The following is a 20,966-nucleotide window of genomic DNA, read 5'->3' on the forward strand; positions in this document are numbered from 1 at the left end:
TGCAGAGTGTTGCAATATATGTATCATTTTATTTTGTATAAATGCTGTCATTACTGTCACTGTGACTCAAAGCTTATGTTTCACTTGGGCCAGGTCATTATCCAGTGAGGACTCCCTCCCATTGAAGTCTGAATCCATTTTAAATTGTGTATGATGGTGGTCAAAATTAATTTATGAGAGAGCTCCATCACACATGTTAGACATGATATGATATGTCTGCCAAATTGGGATAAAAATGGCACGCTACAGAACACTATCCCCTACGCCGTGCGCCAATGTCGACATATCATTCACTTTGAATTGGCTGTGTCGGCGTTGTCGCGTGGCTTAGTAAGCAGAGGAATATGTTGTTAAATATTCTGGATCCTAAACGATTATGTTTTAAGGGTCTTTTCATTGAGTTTTCATATCAAGCTTCTGTTATATTTAGAATTCATTGCCCATACAAATCAGGATGCTAAAAAAATATTTGGTATTTCACAAGGCGATGAAGTAATTTCTATTTAAGAACTACTTATTAGCGATGTGTTACTTGACTGACTTTTCATTGTAGTAGTTTTCTTCCCAAAGATTACTTGACTTTCTTTGTTTGGAATCCGCATAGAACTTTATAGTATTTGCAAAATATAAGAGCACTTGTAATGTAATAATTTGCTTTGCAAGTGTTATCCTGACAGTGAGATTCTGCAATATTTTGCAGTCTCTAGCAGTCTATATGTTTCCTTATTGTGTTAGCCAGGCCTGAGGGAGGTTTGCTCTATGTGTTCCTTCAGTTTCCTACAAAATCTTACTGAGCCATGATTGGTCCTGTAGAGCAGCCTGAGAGGAAGTTCACTGAAGAATTTGACAGAAATTTTGACTGGGAAGTACAGTCATTCAAATCTGTCATCAAACCCTGTTGCAGCTCTGCACTGCATACTGTGGACAGATCACTATTGACCTTCCCTAGACATAAAATAGTTACTATCTAATTAAGCTTTAGTGTATGATTTGTATAATTGTTTTTCCTTTTTCTTGCTTGTTCGCAAGTTATCTTTTCCAATTTACTAATCCTCCTTTTTCTTAATAAATAGTTCTGTGTTTGTTGCTAATTAGTGACCTTCAGAAGTGAATTGCTGGCACTACAGTTATGACAGACAGGCTGTTTTGCTTCACATAGAACTGAGGCCATGTTAGGCCTGGTTAATTAGATCTAGATACATTTAGATGAGGCAAAGAATATCCCCTTAGGAGCTCATTTTCAAAAGAGAAAAATGCCCAAAAAGTGGCATAAATCTGCATTTGGACGATTTTCTCACAAAAACATCCAAATTGGTATTTTCAAAACCAATTTGTAGACATTTTTCTATGAAGTCTGTCAAAAGTACATTCAAATCACAAGGGGATGTGTCAGGGCTTGTTAAGGGTGGGATCTAGGTGTTCCTAAAACTTGGATGTTTTTCTGCCATAATGGAACAAAACAAAACCGTCCAGGACTAAAACTAAGACGTTTTGAGCTAGACCTGTTTTTCTAACAAATAAGGCACAAGAAGGTCCCCTAAATGACCAGAAGACCAGTGGAAAGAATCGGGGATGACCTCCCCTTACTTCCCTAGTGGTCACTAGCCCTATTCCACCTCCCAAAAATGTGATTAAAAACATTACTTGCCAGTCTCTATGCCAGCTTCAGATGTTATACTCAGGTCCATTAGAATAGCATGCAGGTCCCTGGAGTAGTCTAGTGGTGGATGCAGTGCACTGCAGACAAGTGGACCCAGGCCCATACCTTCCCTTAGCTATTCAGCTTGTGGAGGAAACTGTGAGCTCACCAGAAACCCATTGTACCCATATATAGGTGCCCCCTTCACCCGTAAGGGCTCTGGTAGTGGTATACAGTTGGGGTAGTTGGTTTTGGGGGACTCAGCAGCCAAGATAGAGTAGCAATGGTGAAATGTGGACCTGGGAGCATTTTATGAAGTCCACTGCAGTGCCCCAAGGGTGCAATATTGCTTTCCTGGGATGTCAGGGGGACCAGTCTACTAAAAATGCTGGCTCCTCCTATATCCCAATGGATTGATTTTGTCCTGCCCTCAGAAACCCCAGCCGGCTTCCCATTCAGATTAAGGCAACCAGCAGGGCTCCTGTGTACTTGAATCGCTGGACTGGGAGATGGTGGGGTGGTTTATGATGAGCCCTAGGAGCTCCAACACCTGAATAGTTACGTACAGTGACTCTGATGTCCCCTCCTGCGATGTGCTCAGCCAATTGTCTATATAGGGAAACATATACTCCCAGTTTGCGCAAATATGCCACAACTACCACTAGACACTTGGTGAATACTCTGGAAGCTGAGGCAAGGCCAAATGGCAGAATGAGGTACTGGTAGTGGTTTTTCCCTATCCGGAATCTGAGATACTTCCTATGACTGGGAAGTATGAGTATAGGCATCCTTTAAGTCCAGAGAGCATAGACAATCATTTTCCTGAATCATAGGGAGAACTTTTCTTTGAGCAGGAATTTGTTAGGGCCCTTAGGTCGTCTAGGATGGGACGAAATCCCCGTCTTTTGGGGCACAAGGAAGTACTGCATCATAACAACACTCTGTAAGCCACATTGAGCCTACAAAAGGTGGGATACAAATGCAATAAATAAATAAATACCTGGAATAGAATCCCTTCCCTATTTCCCCTGGTGGTATGGGTTTGACCACATTGACCTGTAAAAGGGCGGAGATTTCCTCTGCAAATACCTGTTTGTGTCAAAAGCTGATCTACGATGCTCTCGGTGGGCAGTTTGGTGGTCTTTGATGCCAATTTCAAGGCATAACCAAGACAAACTATTTGAAGAACCCACCGGTCTGAGGTTACAAGGGGCACCTGTGTTGGTAAAAATTCAGCCTCCCCACTACTGGTAGGCCATCCAGGACGGTTACTTTGAGTGCGGCTGTGCTCTTCTGGAGCCACTCAAAAGCTTTTGCCTTACTTTGGGAAGTCGACGGGGTTTCTGAGGGCGGGACGGGCGAAGCAGAGAATGCTGGGCCTGGGAGTTCTGGGCAGATTGAGAAGGTGGCAGAAACCTATGCCTTTGAGAGTAGTAGGGTTGCCGCCTAGGCCCACTCAAAAATCTCCGTGAGGAAGCAGTTGCAGCTGGAGGGTGCCAAGACAGGGTTTGGAAGGTATCAGTATGTGTTTTTATGAGTTCAGCGACGTTCTACCTTATCTCCAAACAGATTGTCACCTCAGCAAGGAATAATTGCCAATGTCTCCTGAACCACTGGTTCTAGGTCAGAGACACACAACCATGAGAGTCTACATCCCCACATCCATGATGGAGAGTCTGAACGCAATGTCAAGAGTCATAGGCACCCCTGATGAGATACTTTCTACACTCCAGCTGCTTACTGGTCAACCTTCCATATAAGGGCCTGTTTGTCGGAACCAGACAAGGTAGGAGCTTGGGGGACCACTCCTGACTCCCACCCCTAGACCACTAGGATCCCTTCTGGGTAAGCTCCTGGGTTGTGTGAGTTGTCTAGAGCTGCCCATGAGGATGTGTGTGTGGGGACTAATCACAATTACCTGGCCCCAAATAGCAGGCAATGAGGGAAGGTAAAAAGATGACAGAAAGTAGAAATTTATCACTCTGGAATGGATGGGTCACAACCTCCCTCTTACAGATACGAATTCTTAGTCCAAGATAACACTAAAAGAATAGGACACAAGGCTCAGATATTATGAAAATAGAAAAGCTGGTTTATTAGAAATATTGGCAGCAGTAGACTTGTTATCGTGTAGCTGTAAAACAGTGTCAGAGACAATGTACTTACACAGAACTACCCAAAATGATGGTAAAGTACTGAGTTTTAAGTACGTGTCAAAGTGGAATAAAGATAACACACACTTGCACCTAGTCCTGAATTATTAGGACACCTAACACCCTAGGCACTATAAAACAAAAGAGAGAAGTACAACCTGATCAAATGGAAAAGGCTCCCCTACACTCACGAACTTAGGAACTGAAGTCAGTCAGGGAGTTGATGAAGGAAGCAGGCAGCAAAGTTGGGATGGCAGATGTTCTCTTTCTCCAGATGGTTGGTAAGCAGCAGGTGGTCCCAGTTGGTCAGCAGGTAAGCTCTCCCTAGCCAGGCAAGAGCTTGCAAGCAGGTGATGCCACAGATTAACGAGCCTTCATCATGTGACTGGCTTAGGCCAGCTCATAGCAGCTCTCACATGAACTGCCAAAGATAACAGCCAGCTAGTTGTTATGCTTATGGAAGAGGTTCTTATGCCCTTTCCTCTGGTTTGGTGCCATGCTGACTACAAATAACAGTCTGATGTTTTCCAGTGTTGTGTCTTTGGGGAACCAAACTGATTTCTTGTGATTATGAAATCCCCCTTCTCTGTAAACAGGGTTGTTATTGAAATTTACTTTGCCTTGCTCAGGCCTTGATGTGTCAGCGATGTGCCTGAGGTCTGTGAACAAACCTCTGCATAGGAACGGACACTGGCCTAAGGCTGTTACAAGAAAGTCAGGTTCATAGTGCTACACAGTGCCATATGAAGGGCCTGTTTTGTTCCTACAGGTGGAAGGCTCAGAACAGCTATGGGAGTTTATCTGATGGTAGTGCAATTGAGGATCCAGAAGGTCTGGTGCAGGGGGGGATAGGATGCGAGGTGGTTTACTGCTCAGAGGATCTGGTTCAGGGGGTTGCTGATAGGGTGTGTTTGTGATGTAGGGAGGGATGCTGATCTGGGAAGGAGGATGACGGCTGAAGAACATCTTCTGGCAAAGTGTTAGTTTGGACAGGAGATAAGTGCAGCCTTACCTCCTGTCAAACTAGCACCTTGCCATAACATGTTAAGCAGGTGTAAATCTTGACATAAATGGGGAATAAACATGGAACATTCTGGCCTATCCTGACCATGCCTATAGACTGCCCAATCCATGCCATCTTTTTGCATATACATAGATAAGACACACTGGAAATTACCGGGCTTTCCAACATGGAATTTTACACCTATGTGCTTCATACATATGCAAGTGCCCATATTAACACATGTATGTGCTTCTAAACTTAGGGCCTTTTTCAATCAAGATCTTCAGTTTGTTAGTTTATAGGGCTATACCAAATATTTGTATGTGATTCGATTCAGCCCCAAATATATTATTCATATTTGAATGCAAATAATCTAGGGCTCTACTGTGCTAAATCCTATTGAAATAAACACTTGATCTCTGATTTCACATTGCTTCTTTTATTATTTATGTTAAAGCCCAATGCCCATTATTCATATTTGGCCAAATAAGAAATTATGCTGTTCGGTACAGCTCTAATCAGTAATTTGGAAAAGCATCAGTCCAAAAATTGCCCTATTATGAGCACAGACACTAAACAAATCAAGAAAAGGTTTAATTGATCCCAATATCTAGAAAAACCAAGTGGTAGAAGGTAAAGACAATGAATATTAAAGGGTAATAGTAGCAAAGTAGACTCAGTGAGTTTTGTGTAATATTGACATAGAAATTATTCTTTGATTGTCAAACTTTCTCCAGTTGAAAATCTGTAGCATAGATTAGTGTCCTAAGTAGATAAGCATATTCTCAAAGTTAATAGCCATGACTTTTAAAATATTTGGCTCGAGCAACAACATCACTGGCGTAGTCATTGTTTGAGGTGCTAACATCTACGGCAAAAGAATTCATGATACGTGATGGGCCAACATTGAAAGCAGCTATTCCACCTGAAAAGGAAAAAGGTATAGAGAACACCAGTTGCTGCTTTTATCTTGTGTTTTTGTTACACTGCATTTTTATTGAATATAAACACATCTCTAGCAGTAAAATAGGGAGTCATGTATTCTAATTATTTGTTTAGGATGCAGATGTATAAAAACATTGATGATGTTGATAGAGAAAAGGCCAATTGATCCATCCAGTTTGCCTGTTTGTACCTGTCTACTGTATCACTATAAATCCCTATTTGAAACCTAGTTCTCTCCATCCTTTGCACTATAGAAATGCAAAAAACTAACATCTACAGTACCTGTAATATCTGTGTATAGCCCTGGTTAACACCCAACATGGTCTTTTTAAGGTAGTTAGAGGGTACTGGTATAGTATGGGGCCTATTTACTAATGTGAGGTAAGAATTTGCAGTTACAACATGATAATTGCCACAGTTAATATGTAGTACCCACATAACCTTTGCAATAACTGTTGGGGGGCATCAACAGCATTTTCCCTTTTAGTTATTGTAGAGAAAAAAAATTCACACTAGCAGCATGGCACTCCAGGTAGCTACACCTCCTCTTGCAGTGGCATTATGTGTCTGCTTCATCTGAAACATTAACACATGGTAACTACCTCCATGTTGACTGTAAAATGCATTCCCCACTCATTCCATGCCCCCTTCAGCATTACGGAGTTGATATTCAAAATGATTTAAGTGGCCAGGAATGGTTCCTGCTGTTTAACTCACTTGTCTGGAGCTAACTGGGCATCTTCAACAGCGCTTAACCAGACAGTGCCACTAAAAATGCCTGGTTAGCATCTAAACCAAAACCGGCTAATTTGTAGGTGTTCCGGGGGTCGAGTCAGCTCTTAGCCAGTTAAATGCCAATACTCAGCACGTAACCAGCTAGGATAACCACATAAGCAGAACTACATAAAATACAGTCTTATCTTTATGCAGTTCATCTTAAGCTGGTTAAGTGCTGAATATCACACTTAACCGGCTAGATTTTATCCAGCTGCATATGTTCATATATTCAACTGATAGTCACAATGTCAAGTGGAATAAGAATATACTTCACAAGCTGAATTGTATATATCACTGATGATAAATAATCCAAGCTTGCCTATAAACACTACATATGTTTTATGAGAGTTTAACAGACCTCAGCTTGGGGATCAAGCAGTCAACAAACTTCAGTACCGCATTTGAGCACCCCAAAATTGTCACCAGTCCAATTTAATCTTAAGGATAGAAGAGCCCTCCATAGCCGACTTCACTCATGAAAAGCTAAGTGGTTCACCACATTATAAAATAATATCTATTGTTCAAATATATAAGATTTTGAGATGATAGTTGATTTTCACCATTGAGCACTAAAAATCAAGAATATAAGAACCTTAAGATTGGATTGGTGACGATTTTGGGATGGTCAAATACGGCACTGAAGTTTGTTGAGCACTTGATCCCAATGCTGAGGTCTGCTAAAAAACTCATAAAACATTTGTAGTGTCTATAGGCAACTTAAATATCTCACTAATTGTATTGGATCCCTATATTTGAGGACTTGAGCATTTTCTGTTTAGATGTTTTCTAGTTGCTAGAATTAATTTTATGTAACATCAAAACAACTGTTTATATCTAATAATTAAAAAGTAACTAAAAATAACATTATTTTCACAGTAACTTAACATATTATTTTCATTAAACAAGTAACTAGTAACTGTAATATATTACTTTTACCTTGAAGAAACTAGTAACTTTAGTATATTATTTTACTTGCCCAACACTGCTTATGTATAATGCCGTACATTGTGCTGGTAGGCATTCACATGAATAGAGTTTGGACAATTACACATGTAGGTTATAACATATTGAGGGGCATTTTCGATAGGATGTCTAAATCCTATTTTGGACATTTTGCTGAAAATATCCAAAAATCAAGTGGCAAACATTTTTCAAAAATGGCCATTTGCTAGATATTTTTATGCTCAGTGCATCTATCTTTTGGATCATTTTTGGAAAAAAACATCCAAGGGAAAATGCATAAAAACAAGCTATTGGGATGTATGGAAGGCCAGCATTCTTTGTAGACTGGCCACGCAGACATCCCTGCAGAGCAGTGGACTTCACATCAAAGGTCCCAGGTACACATCTCACCGTTTCCCCTTTATATTGTATGGTGAACCCTCCAAAATCCACCAAAAAACTACTGAACCCACAAATAGGTGACATCTGCAGCCATATGGGCTATTATAGTGGTGTACAGTTGGGTACAGTAGGTTTTTGCTGGGCTCACACTTTCTCACAAGTGTAACAGAGTGGGGATATGGGCCTGGGTTTCCTTCTCTATAGTGCACTGCACTGACCACTAGGCTACTCCAGTGATCTGCTTGCTGCTGTAATAGGACTGGTCATAACATCTGAAGCTGACATAGAGGCTGGTATGTACTGTTTCTTTCACATCTTTGGGAGTGGGAGGGGGGTCAAAGATGGGGGGTCAAATGCCTTAATCCCTCCAGTGGTCATTTTGCCATTTAGGGCATCTTTTTGTGACTTAGTTGTAATTGAAACAAGTCTAGACTAAAAGGTCTAACTTTTAGGGGCCCTTTTACTAAGCTGTGTAGTCGCATACGCGCATCTATTTTGAACTACCACCCAGCTGCCACATGGCCTATGCAGTAATTTCATTTTTTACGTGCACCTGTTTAAGCGCGCCATATGCGCACTGATGATTACTGCCCCGGTTAATGCATGAGACCTTACTGCTAAGTCAGTGGATGGCGGTAAGGTCTCAGGCCCAAAATTCATGCGCACCAATTTTCATTTTACCGCATGTCCATTTTCAGCCAAAATAAAAAAAGCCCTTTTTTGCAGGTGTACTGAAAAATGGACCTGTGCACGTCCACTTCATGTGTCTACACCAGCGCAGGCCATTTTCCGACACATCTTAGAAAGAGGACACCTTAACCCTTTTATGTTTTTGTTTTGTTCCATTATGGCAAAAAAAATGTCCAAGTTTTAGGAATGCCCAAATCCCGCCCCCAGCACACCCCCTTGTGATAACTGCATAGAAAAACATCTTTTAAATGGGTTTCAAAAATAGCAATGTGGACATTTTGCCAAAAAAAAGTCCATCTGATGCTTTGTGCTGCTTTTTGTACATTTTTCTGTGCCAACAATGAGCCCCTTTATCATCTATACATGTTCTTTAACAAATTGGGTTTGAGCATTTACACTAGCTCTATGGCTGGTATAAGTGATTGCACCTACAATATAGGCACATTTTTGACATATTACACTATGGTGCTCATTTTCAAAGCACATAGACTTACAAAGTTACATGGACGGGCATTTTCGATATGACGTCAAGGTTGGACTTTGGACATTTTGCGCTAAAAGTCCAAAATCCAAATAGGAAATATGGCCATTTTTGAAACCACAAAACATCTTTTTTTTTTTTAAATACTATTTGTAACACGTTTTTGTGCTCTGTGCATTTATCTTTTCAGACCATTTTCATTAAAAAAAAAAATGTACAAGTGAAAAACACACAAAATCAAGCCATTGGGATGTAGGAGGGGCCAACATTTTTAGTAGATTGGTCCCTAGACATCCCAGGAGAACAAGGGGGCACTACTATGGACTTCATATAAATGCTCCCAGGTACATCTCACCATTACCCTGGTACCGTGTCTGCTGAGCCCTCCAAAACCCACTACCCCCAACTGTACACCCACTATAATAGCTCTTATGGGTGAAGGAGGCATCTATATCTGGGCACAGTGGGTTTCTGGTGAATTTTGGAGGGCTCATAGTTTCCAACAAAATTGTAACAGGTAGGGGGGAGGTATGGGCCTGGGTCCACATTGCTACAGTATACTGCACCCACCACAACACTACTCCAGGGACCTGCATGCTGCTCTAATGAACCTGGCGATAACATCTGAGGCTGTCATAGAGGCTGGTAGGTACTATTTTAATTCACATTTTTTTTTTGGGGGGGGAGAGGGTTACTGACCACTGGGGGAGTAATGGGGGGTCATCCCTGATTCCCACCAGTGGTCATCAGGACATTTAAGGCACCTTTTTATGCCTTAGTCATTATAAAAATAGGTCTAGACCAAACCGTTTAGATTTTCACCCTGGACGTTTTTGTTTTGTTCCATTATGGCTGTAAATATGAGGCACAACCTAAATCCGCTCTAATCCTTGCCTTTGAAATGCCCCTGACACCCCTACCCTTGTGATTTGGATGCCCTGCAGATGAATTGCATAGATGTTTGCAAAATAGGTTTTGAAAATACCAATTTTGACATATTTAGAAGAAATTCATCCAAATGCTGCTTTATGACACTTTTTGGATGGTTTTCTCTTTCGAAAATGAGCCACATAGTAACTATTGGGCATATTTTCAAAGCACTTTGGGAGGCTAAGTTCCATAGGTTTCTATGGAACTTTGGAAGGCTAAGTGCTGTGAAAATATGCCTCTATGTGATTTTGTAAGTCTATGTGCTTTGAAAATGAGCCTCTATCATGTGTCTTCTTTTCCTTATAGAATAGACTCCAAATAGGTGTGTTCTTGGCACCTAAAAACAGACACCCCTTTATACAATTACAGTACCCTCCGCATCCACTATTTACACTAGTTTGGCACATTCAGATTTTTAAGCTAAATTTACATACATATGGTTGCGTTTTCAAAATTTTGTATGTAAGCATCTTTGCTCAGTCAGTCAGGGTAGACTTACTCACCATACAGACTGTGCATGTATAAGTTTATCCATGTGGCATATTTTATAAAAGCCCATTTCTACAGGTAAGGCTGTATTTTACCCATGCAAATGTTTATTAAAACTACTCTCTAAATGTGAGTCTAATTTATGGTGGTCTACAATATTTTTCTCAGATTTGCAGATCATTTGGGTTAATATTTTAATGGAATACATACCTTTAAGCTGCTCCTCTTTTGTCCACATTGGAAACTTTTTCTGTATTGCTTCAATCATATCAACTAGAATTTGTGTACCCTGAAAAATATGTTCTTTACTGTTCCAGGCTTCCTCAGAAGTATGGTTTTCTTTGTAAATCTAGAGAATAGGCAAGTTTGATTTTGTATAAGTCGTCCAAGTTAGGCCAAAATATGCAGTGTATTTTACAAAAGGTTTGCTGAATGTGGAGGCTTTTGCAAAATACATATAACAGCTATTCAGAATTACATGTAAGGCCTTTTGTAGAAATGCAATGCTACCTTAAGAGTCAAATAAATACATACTTTTTATTGTTGTTTACAGATGAATGGAGAACAACTCATTCAATTTCCTAACCAATCCATTTCTATCTATTAGTTCCTTAGTATTCACTTCCAGTTTTGCAGGGCCACCAACAGGTCAGGTTTCCAGGATATCCCTAATGAATCTACATTGCTCCATTCTATTCAAATCTCTGTTCTGCATCTTCATTAGGAATATCCTGAAAACCTAATTCATTATCAGCCTTCCAGAACTGGAAGTGAAAACTACTATACTAGTTAGATGCATAGATACTTTTCCTGCAATCACTCGGACCCATGGGTTAGTTTGGTGAGTTTTTCATGATGCTGAGTGCAACTTGATTATGCTTGAATTTAGACGATAATTTGGGGGCAGTATTCAGATATTTTTGAAGATCTCCCCATGCCCAAATATATAAGGTAAAAAATATGTGCAGAATAATTTTATAACAGGTTGAGAGGACAAGAAGGTGCCCATATGCAGCTTATGTGCCTTCATAAAATTATCCCACAACCAGGTATAAATGTTCACATTGCAGAGTGCATATCTGCATATATTTTATAAACATGTGGAAATCATGATTTCACCCATGAGCTACCCAAACTCTGCTCCTCTCATGTTCTAGTCAGCTCTTGAGAATAATTCCTTGGGGTTCAACTTGGACCTGAAAAAAGTCAGTGACTAGCAACAGGAAAAAAGGACCCAAAGCTTCATCAATGTTCTATACCAGCACTCAAGTCCAAGGGCAGGGAGATTGCAGAATAAACTATGTGCCCTTCCAAATAGCTTCAGCTGGGGGTGATTTCACTATTCCAAGGCAAGACATAGCTGTAATGATTTCCAGTAGTGTGAACTATAGTTATTAGTACTTTTCCCATTGGCCATCTAGGAAAGCTTTTCTTTTCCTGTTGAATTCTCCAGTTTTGGCTTCTGCAGTATTTGAGAGGGAATGGCAAAGAATTCTCGATTGTTGGCAGCGAGCACCTTGCCCTGTCTCTGGCACTGATGGAACCCGCCCTGAAGACATTTGCTGTGGCCCCAAATTCTTTGGTGCTAAAATCAGTTACATGGTTCCGAGATTCAGAATCAACACCATCTGCAACAAGTTGATGCCAAGCAGGTTTGGTAAAGACAGTACTACCTGTTTAGCAGTGCTCAGCTCTGATTCCAAGGCTACTGAGGCTAAGCTTTCAGGGTCAATGCCATTGAAGGATACAGCTCAAATCATATTTGAGTGAGTAAGAACAAAATTTGAAGGGTAATTCTATAGCAGTGCACTTAGGTGTCAACAACACACCTATTTAGAGCCTATTCAATAAAGAAAAGTAGGCACCTTTTTTTTTTTAATAGAATACTAGTGTAACAGGTCAAATGTGCCTATATTTTAGGTGCAGGCACTTACACCAGTTATAAAGCTGGAGTAAATGCTTGCAGCTTTTACATTACATTAAGCACTTCTGTTTATGTCTAACAAGTTCAACGCCGATTACAAAGGCACAAAGAAAACTGGGAACAGCCCAGAGAATTACAGTATCATGGAACCTAGTGGCTAGAAGAAACCCAAGTACTTGAACTAAGATGCTGTATAAATAGCCTCATTTTTAGTGGTTTCCTAAAACTCAAATAGGCAGTTAAACATCTGAGTTCTTTTGGTAGACCATTCAAAACACTTGCTAACATATAAGTAAAAAATGAATTAAACATTTTTTTAAGTACGTAATACCTTTTGATGACGGAAAATGTAATATCATAGAATCCCGTAACTTTACCAACATTGCAACAGAAGAGCCAGTTACCAGGGAGAGCGTATACTGTGGTGTAAAACCATACACTATTTTAACTGCCATTGTACAATGTTTAAACATTATCCTGGCTTGACTAGGTAGCCAACTAGCTCTATAATCTATGCACATACTTTCACAATCTATGGGGACAATTCTATATAGTGGCACCTAAATGTAAGTGTGACAAAGAAGCGTGCTTAGCATCCATTCTATATGCATTAAGATATGCCTAACCCATTATAAAATAGTAACATGAAAACACTTTGGTGTGCTGAAACTTAGGTGTGATAGCTTATCCCAGGTCAATGGCAGGCATAAGTTGGCATGCCTAAGTACGCCTTTCAATGTGCGCATCTGACATTATTCTATAAGGTGTGAGCATTGCTAGATGAAATGCCCATGACACACCCATGTTCTGCCCACTGATGTAGCCCATTTGCTGTTTTGCATCATACAACTAATGCACCGATCTTGTAGAACAGCATCGAGCACATATGCATGTAAATGCCAATTTGTGATTTCATTCACACATGTAAGTGCAGCTATTCTATACATTAGTGCACACAATTGGTGCCTAAATTTAGGTGCCTTTTATAGAATTGCCCTTCATGCATGTAAAAATACGCCATGCCCATACTCCACCCCCTAGAGCTTCTGGGCCCTCAGGCACTGCCTGGTTGCCCAAATGGTCAGTCCGCCTCTGCTTGTAGCTAAGTACATATTGTGATCATAGAGTCCTCCGGCTGCGGTGATTGTTGTGTCAGGGTAGGCAGCAAAACCGCAGCCGAAGCAATAGGAGTAGGTTGCACGTGGTCTCCCCCATCATCGCCATGACTTAGGCCCAAAGCCCTCCATACGCTGCTTAAAGGCAAAATCCTGCAGATTGACCGCTCGTGAGCCAGAAGTACTCATATTAGCTGCCTTCCCAGCATGTCAACAAGGTAACGCATCATCAAATAGGTGTCCTCAGCCCAGGATGACAAAGGAGGGCCAAAGATTAAGTGACGATTGTCGAGAGCTCCAGTCTCAAGCAGCCATCAAGGGCGGTGACATCACTTCCTCCCAGCACATGTTTTTGATATGTGCTGAGGCCACCTTTTACTGCAGTGGGTACTGCCCATTTTTGGGAAAAAAAATGGCCGTTCAGTAAATGAACCACTTATCGCACGGCCATTGCGATGGGGATCCTTTACCTTCACCCACTGAGAAGGTGGTAAGGGCTCCCACACTAACCAGGCAGCGCATGGCGCTGCCCAATTACTACCAGTTAAGTTCCAGATTAGCATGTGGTAAGCCCATGGTGGGCTTACCCCTGCTTAATAAAAGGGTCCCTTAGAGAGGGAAGCAGCTGGTTGAACAATTGATCCTGGCTTGAGAGACTGGCTTTGTTGAAATGGCAACCGGGCAGGTTCGCGCTTTGCTGCACCTTTGGGAGCCATCAGAGGTAGAAAAGTTCTAAGTAACATACATAGTAACATAGTAGATGACGGCAGAAAAAGACCTGCACGGTCCATCCAGTCTGCCCAACAAGACAACTCGTATGTGCTACTTTTTGTGTATACCCTACTTTGATTTGTACCTGTGCTCTTCAGGGCACAGACCGTATAAGTCTGCCCAGCACTATCCCCCGCCTCCCAGCCACCAGCCCCGCCTCCCAACCACCGGCTCTGGCACAGACCGTATAAGTCTGCCCAGCACTATCCCTGCCTCCCACCACCGGCTCTGGCACAGACCGTATAAGTCTGCCCAGCACTATCCCTGCCTCCCACCACTGGCTCTGGCACAGACCGTATAAATCTGCCCTGCACTATCCTTGCCTCCCAACCACCAGTCCCGCCTCCCACCACCGGCTCTGGCACAGACCGTATAAGTCTGCCCAGCACTATCCCCGCCTCCCAACCACCAGCCCCGCCTCCCGATCTCGACTAAGCTCCTGAGGATCCATTCCTTCTGCACAGGATTCCTAAGTGAGTGCATTTTTGAGTTGGTAATTTATTACTAATTTTTAAGCTGCATTTTAAACACATATGTACTGTTATTATTATATTACTAGTAAAAGAAGCCCGTTTCAGAGCCAATGAAATGGGCGCTAGCAAGGTTTTCGTCGTCAACACCCCCCCTCCGTCCCTGGGCAACCCCTTCGTTGTTCTGGCGTTGCTCCACCACCAACATCATGACGTTTGACGCGAGGGCGGGGCCCTGAGCGATTTCCCACCCCACCCCCCCCGCCTCCCTCCCTGCCAACCCCTTCGTTGTTCTGCCATTGCTCCGCCCTCGAGGTCGGGGCCCGGAGCAATTTCCCACCCACCCGCCTCCCTGCCTGCCAACCCCTTCGTTGTTCTGCCATTGCTCCGCCCTCGAGGGCGGGGCCCGGAGCGATTTTGGTGGCTTCACCACCACGAACCTTCGAACCTTTTTGAAGGAAGTCAGAGCTTGGCTTCACTGACGTCAGTGTCCTCAGAACGTTGAGGGTGAGTTTTATTATAGTAGATATTATCATATATGTGCAAAAATGCCTTTATAAAATGACCCCATAGTAATTTGGACTGCCCAAGCCATACACAGAACATGTCTCCTTAAAATCGACACATGTAAATAACGACATTATAAAATCATTATTTTGTGTGTGTGCCATTTACAAGTGTAAATGCTATGCAACTGCTCTTGGCCTCTTTATCATTCTAGGATGCATCCTATCCATCTCCATGCCTTTCTCCAACTTTCTGCTTTCCAAATTCCTTACAAATACTGCCTTTTGTTACATGGAAAAGTGAAGATCTGAAAACGTATGACAAACAAGTGAACGATGAACAGTATGGCTTGAAACCTGGACATAAGCTTTATTCAACTGCTTATCTGTATAGTCTGTTATTAAGAAAATGTTGTGTGACATATGAATGTTTTTGGTTATGCTAAGAATGTCTTGGACATGTTAAGAATACAGGCCCATGTTGGTCTATGGCTGGAGTCATACCTCAGGTCCCCCATACACTTATTTATTCCCAGTCCACTCCCCACTTCATTCTCTGCATGCACACTCTTCTCCTTGGAAGTAGGCTATATGTGAGGAGCAGGGATGTTTCTTCAAGGCCCTGGCACAGAGGTTCCACCAAAGATAACTTGGAGGCAGATGTAAGATTCTTCAACTCTTTTATTGAGCTTAAACACAAAACACGAACAGTATAGTTCAGAGGAAGTACGGTATATGTGTAGCTTGCTGTTCAGTAATGAACAAACACTGTAAGGCTCTGATCTGTTATCTATCTATGATCCCCTGTGTACAATCATTGATTAGGCTAAAAAGTGTCCCAGGTTCAGGACAACCTATGCCCCTCCAGTTCAACACAGTCTTTCGATCCTTCCTGGGTCCACTTTAGAAAGTGACTGAAACCAGGGTTTTTGGTTTAGGCTGAAACTGCATCTATGACTGAAATTTGCCACTCAGTTTCGGCCAGAACTGAAATCATTGACCCCCCACCCCAGCATAGAGCTGCTGACCCCTCCCCCAACCACAAGCACCACCCTCCCATTCCCCATAGTCCCTCCCTGGGCCTACCTTAGAATCCCTGGTGGTCTAGTGGTTGCTCCTGCCCATGATAGCTCCAGTCTTAAAATGGTTGCCACAAGGCTGTTGCAGAAAGTTGCAACAGCCATTTTGACTGCGGTCTTATCCAAAAAGGAATAATCGTGGACACTGAACTTCTTCAGTAGCCCATATGCTGAGAATGGCTTCTTTCTCATTAGTCCCGTCAGACTGAGGGCCAAGCTACTGCTCCACTCAAGGGGAAAACAAACAGCAGGCAGTGGGTTGATTAAGACCTCTGTCCTATCACATTCACTTCACACTGGACACAGAATAAAAATTCCAAGGGAGTATTCACACAAAGTCCAAGACCTGGCCCTAACGCATACTCAGGTACCAATGAAGAATCTGACTCCATATAGGGCTAGATTCTACACATCGCGCCTCACTTTCCACGTGGAAATCAAAGCAGATTCTATAAAGTACACTTTAATTTAGGCATACGTTATAGAATATACCGAATGCTGCTCCGCGTGACTAAATGTAGTCGTGGTCAATTACGGCAAATAAAATCTGGTGTAAATCCTGATGCTTAAATTATGCGCAGAGTGGGTGTATTCTATAACAACGTGCATAGATTTTAGCAACGCCCATGACCAGCCCACTCTACTCCCATAACCACTTCCACTTTTCAACTATGCGACTTAGAATTTACGCGCACCACCCTAAAGAATACGCTAAGTGAGCTGTGCACATAAATCTTAATTAATGCCAATTAGTGCTGATAATTGCTTGTTGACATCCATTTAACTGCGCTGATTAGCTAGTTAAACAATTCAGTTAAGTGCATTGTTATAGAATACGTTTCTATTTCTGCATGGAAATTTAGTTGCCATTTCCTATATAATAATTCTCACCTCCAACGTTCTGAAGCTGCCTGGCTTCCGCTGGAGGTGGTCTGCTAGGTGCAGTAGATCAAAGTGACGTAAGTGCCACTGATTGGCTGCGCCTCAGGTGAAGTCACCAACCCGATGCCCAGCAACAAACCGCGACCCAGCCAGCAGCAAACAGCGACCCAGGCAGGGGGAGGAATAGGGAAACACGGAAGTTTCCCTTCTCCTCCCCCTGCCTGGGAATCAGCTGTCAGTGCGCCGCTCCCTGCCACTTCGAAGCAAGTGGCAGGGAGTGGGTCAACACAGACACCCCTCCTCGCCGCATCACCAAACCACCCCCCCCACCCGACGAACATCAACATCCCGTGTCCCCTCACGCACCTCCCACCGAGATCCACACTCCGCCCTGCCTCCAATTTCAACCCCCCCCCCCCGCATTACGGACCCCCCTTCCGCGACCCTGTTGACCCCCCTTCCCGCCGACAACCGTCCCCCGCCGCCATCGAGTACCTGTGCTGATGGGGGACCCCAACCCCCGTCAGCCAAACTCCTGTTCTGGCCTTCGCGGCGTTCCTTCCTCAATGATCTTCTGTTCAAGTTCCTCTGCGTGCATCTGACGTCAGACGCACGCACAGAAACTTGAACAGAAGATCATTGAGGAAGCAACGCCGCGAAGGCCAGAACAGGACTTCGGCTGACGGGGGTTGGGGTCCCCCGTCAGCACAGGTACTCGACGGCAGCAGGGAACGGTTTTCGGCGAGAAGGGGGGGTCGACAGGGTCACAGAAGGGGGGTACAGGGGTCCGTAACATGGAGGGGGGTGTTGAAAACGGAGGGAGGGCAGAGTCTGGAACTCGGTGGGAGGGGCATGAGGGGGCCTTGAACTGGGTGGGTGGCAGGCCAGGGAGGCTGGGAGGGGACAGAGTCACACAGCGAGGGAGGGTGGAGGACTGCCTTTCTAGCGCCCGTTTCCTTGCCTTAAGAAACGGGCCTTTTTTACTAGTATATAATAATTAAGTCCGTCTATGGTATGCTTAATGAGCTCTAATTCTATTGTTACCTCTACTCACCTTCACTTGCCACTCAGTTTTCTATGAAGAGGTAACTGACTTCAGATCCCCGGTGCGAATTCACTTTCTCTCGAATTGCACCGCTGCGCTGTACCGCTGAATTTTACCATTACCAATGCGGGTTACTCGCGGGCATCCTCATAAGTCATTACTCCTCTTTTTGCTAGTACCTCCCCTGCACTTCTACTATTTCGCTTTACGAGTAGGGAAAGGCACTTATCTTATATCGGGCTTCTTTTTGTAGGTTCGCGAGTAACTGCATTGGTAATGGTAAAATCCAGCAGTACAGCGGAGCGGTGCAATTCGAGAGAAAGTGAATTCGCACCGGGGATCTGAAGTCAATTACCTCTTCATAGAAAACTGAGTGACAAGTGAAGGTGTGTAGATATATATAATAATCTACTAAAATAAAACTCACCCTCAACGTTCTGAGGACACTGACGTCAGTGAAGCCAAGCTCTGACTTCCTTCAAAAAGGTTCGAAGGTTCGTGGTGGTGAAGCCACCAAAATCGCTCCGGGCCCCGCCCTCAAGGGCGGAGCAATGGCAGAACAACGAAGGGGTTGGCAGGGAGGGAGGCGGGGGGTAGGAAATCGCTCCGGGCCCTGCCCTTGAGGGCGGAGCAATGGCAGAACAACGAAGGGGTTGGCAGGGAGGGAGGCAGGGAGGCGGGGGGTGGGAAATCGCTCAGGGCACCGCCCTTGAGGGCGGAGCAATGGCAGAACAACGAAAGGGGTTGGCAGGGAGGGAGGCAGGGAATGGGAAATCGCTCCGGGCCCCGCCCTCACGTCAAACGTCATGACATTGGGGGCGGAGCAATGCCAGAACAACGAAGGGGTTGCCCAGGGACGGAGGGGGGTTTTGGCGACGAAAACCTTGCTAGCGCCCGTTTCATTTGCTCTGAAACGGGCTTCTTTTACTAGTGTAATATAAAATGATTCCTCTTAGTATATTAATTCAAAAGAAGTGAAGTGTTTATATTGTTAAATAATTTCTGGTTTTAAAAGAGAAAAAAAAAATGAAATCAGGTTTATTATTTCCACTAATATTGGACAATAAGTATGTTTCCAACAAAATTAATTGACTATACACCGTCTTGGGTTCGAAGAAGCCAACCAGACAATCAATGTGGAATAATGATTCAGATAAATAATAACTGGGGATAATCAGGTTAATACCACGTTTTCTTGGTTTACTGTTGTTTAATTGATCTCCTTGTCTTGTTTCACTCTCCCTATTTATTTTGTGGTCTAAGAAAGAGAAAGATTGTATATAATCCATATATCTAGTTGGGATTGTTTTCTTCTTATCTTGTATTAATGTACAGTCATCTCTGTATTACTTACTGTTTGCAAGTGACCCTTGTAAAATGAAAAATTATAAATAAATGATTTTAAAAAATGTAATGTAAACCGCACTGCACCTTGAAAAGGGGATTTTAGCGGTGTACAAGAACTGATTTGATTTGATATATAGAATCTGGGGAATAATGCTTATCTACCAACCCAACCACACATAAAAACACCAAGGTAGTCTAACTTACATAAGACAGGCATTACCATTGCAGCCATCCCAGAAGGGGGATACTGTAACCAGATGGTATAGACTTCCTCTCTGCTTTGACTTGGTAAGGCCATGGGGGCAGGAACATATAGAACTAGTGAAGGACAGTATGGAGTCTTATAAATATTTCTTATATGTAGAATGAAGAGCACATATTTGTAGCATGATTAAAACATTTGTGTTATCACACAATTCCTCAGTGTATTTATTTTGTGATAGCATTTCCCGTATTTTTCTTTTACCAGTGTCAGCACATACCTGCATCAAACCAAAGGTGTTGTCCTTCTCACCCCAACCATCATTAAGGGTAGCTCCAGCACGAGTCTCCCGAGAAATGACTCCAGCAATCACAGCTGGATCTATGTGAAGCTTTTTGCCAACATCTTTAATCAGCTTTTTGTATTTATTCATGTTTTCTAGGTCATTTTTAGCTATCTTTTCAGAGGCAGGAATGCCTGTAGCAAATACAAAAGTAAATTTAAGTTAGAAATTAACAGTTTCTAGCTTTTCTGTTGAATTTGAAAATGTGTATTGTAATGAAATCAGTTTTGCACAGTTACTGGTAGTGATTCTAATTTTGCAACACACGTGCAATATCCCCCCTAATTCTATATATAGCGCTTAAAATTGAATACACAATTTAATTGCTTAAGCAATTAGTGCTAATTGGGTGCTGACAATTATTGGCGCTAATTGACAATAATTGGAATTTACACACACATCTTTATAATTGCTATTCTATAAAGATATGCGCATAAATTTTTCCATGTGGATCTTTAAATGGTGTGGCCATGGGAGAGACATGGGTGCATCAGGGGCATTTCTAGGATTTGTGCGAGGTTTTACAGAATTTGGGGGATCCGTGCCTAATTTAGGCATGGAGATTTACTCCAGGGTTCAGCTGCTGTAAATCCTCGCGCCCAAAAGCACTATTCTATAAATGGCACCCAAATTGGAGACTTAAATTCTATCTAATTGCTCCAAATCAACAGGATTTAAATGAGTCTTTGAACTGCTATACTATCATTTAATTATATGTAGCCTCATAAGCCCAGGGTACCTTTTTTCACATTAGGACACCACTGACTGACATTCATCATCGGCTACCACCACCTACCCAACACCGCAGAGAAAAACTCTCCTATCTATATC

The 20,966-nt window shown here is 42.7% G+C and overlaps 1 protein-coding gene across 1 annotated transcript in view; it reads right to left on the minus strand.

Moving 5' to 3' along the window:
* Positions 1-5,227: 5,227 nt before the first annotated feature.
* Positions 5,228-20,966, minus strand: part of LOC115469688 (lysozyme g-like) — a 54,812-nt gene continuing 39,073 nt past the window's right edge. The window contains exons 4-6 of the mRNA XM_030202476.1: positions 20,073-20,269; positions 10,662-10,800; positions 5,228-5,720 (exon numbers count right to left, since the gene is read on the minus strand). Coding sequence (XP_030058336.1) covers positions 5,587-5,720; positions 10,662-10,800; positions 20,073-20,269 — 470 coding nt within the window. The 3' untranslated portion in view covers positions 5,228-5,586. The remainder of the gene's footprint in view (positions 5,721-10,661; positions 10,801-20,072; positions 20,270-20,966) is intronic.

Source organism: Microcaecilia unicolor, chromosome 4 (assembly GCF_901765095.1).
Source record: "Microcaecilia unicolor chromosome 4, aMicUni1.1, whole genome shotgun sequence".
NCBI lineage: Eukaryota > Metazoa > Chordata > Amphibia > Gymnophiona > Siphonopidae > Microcaecilia > Microcaecilia unicolor.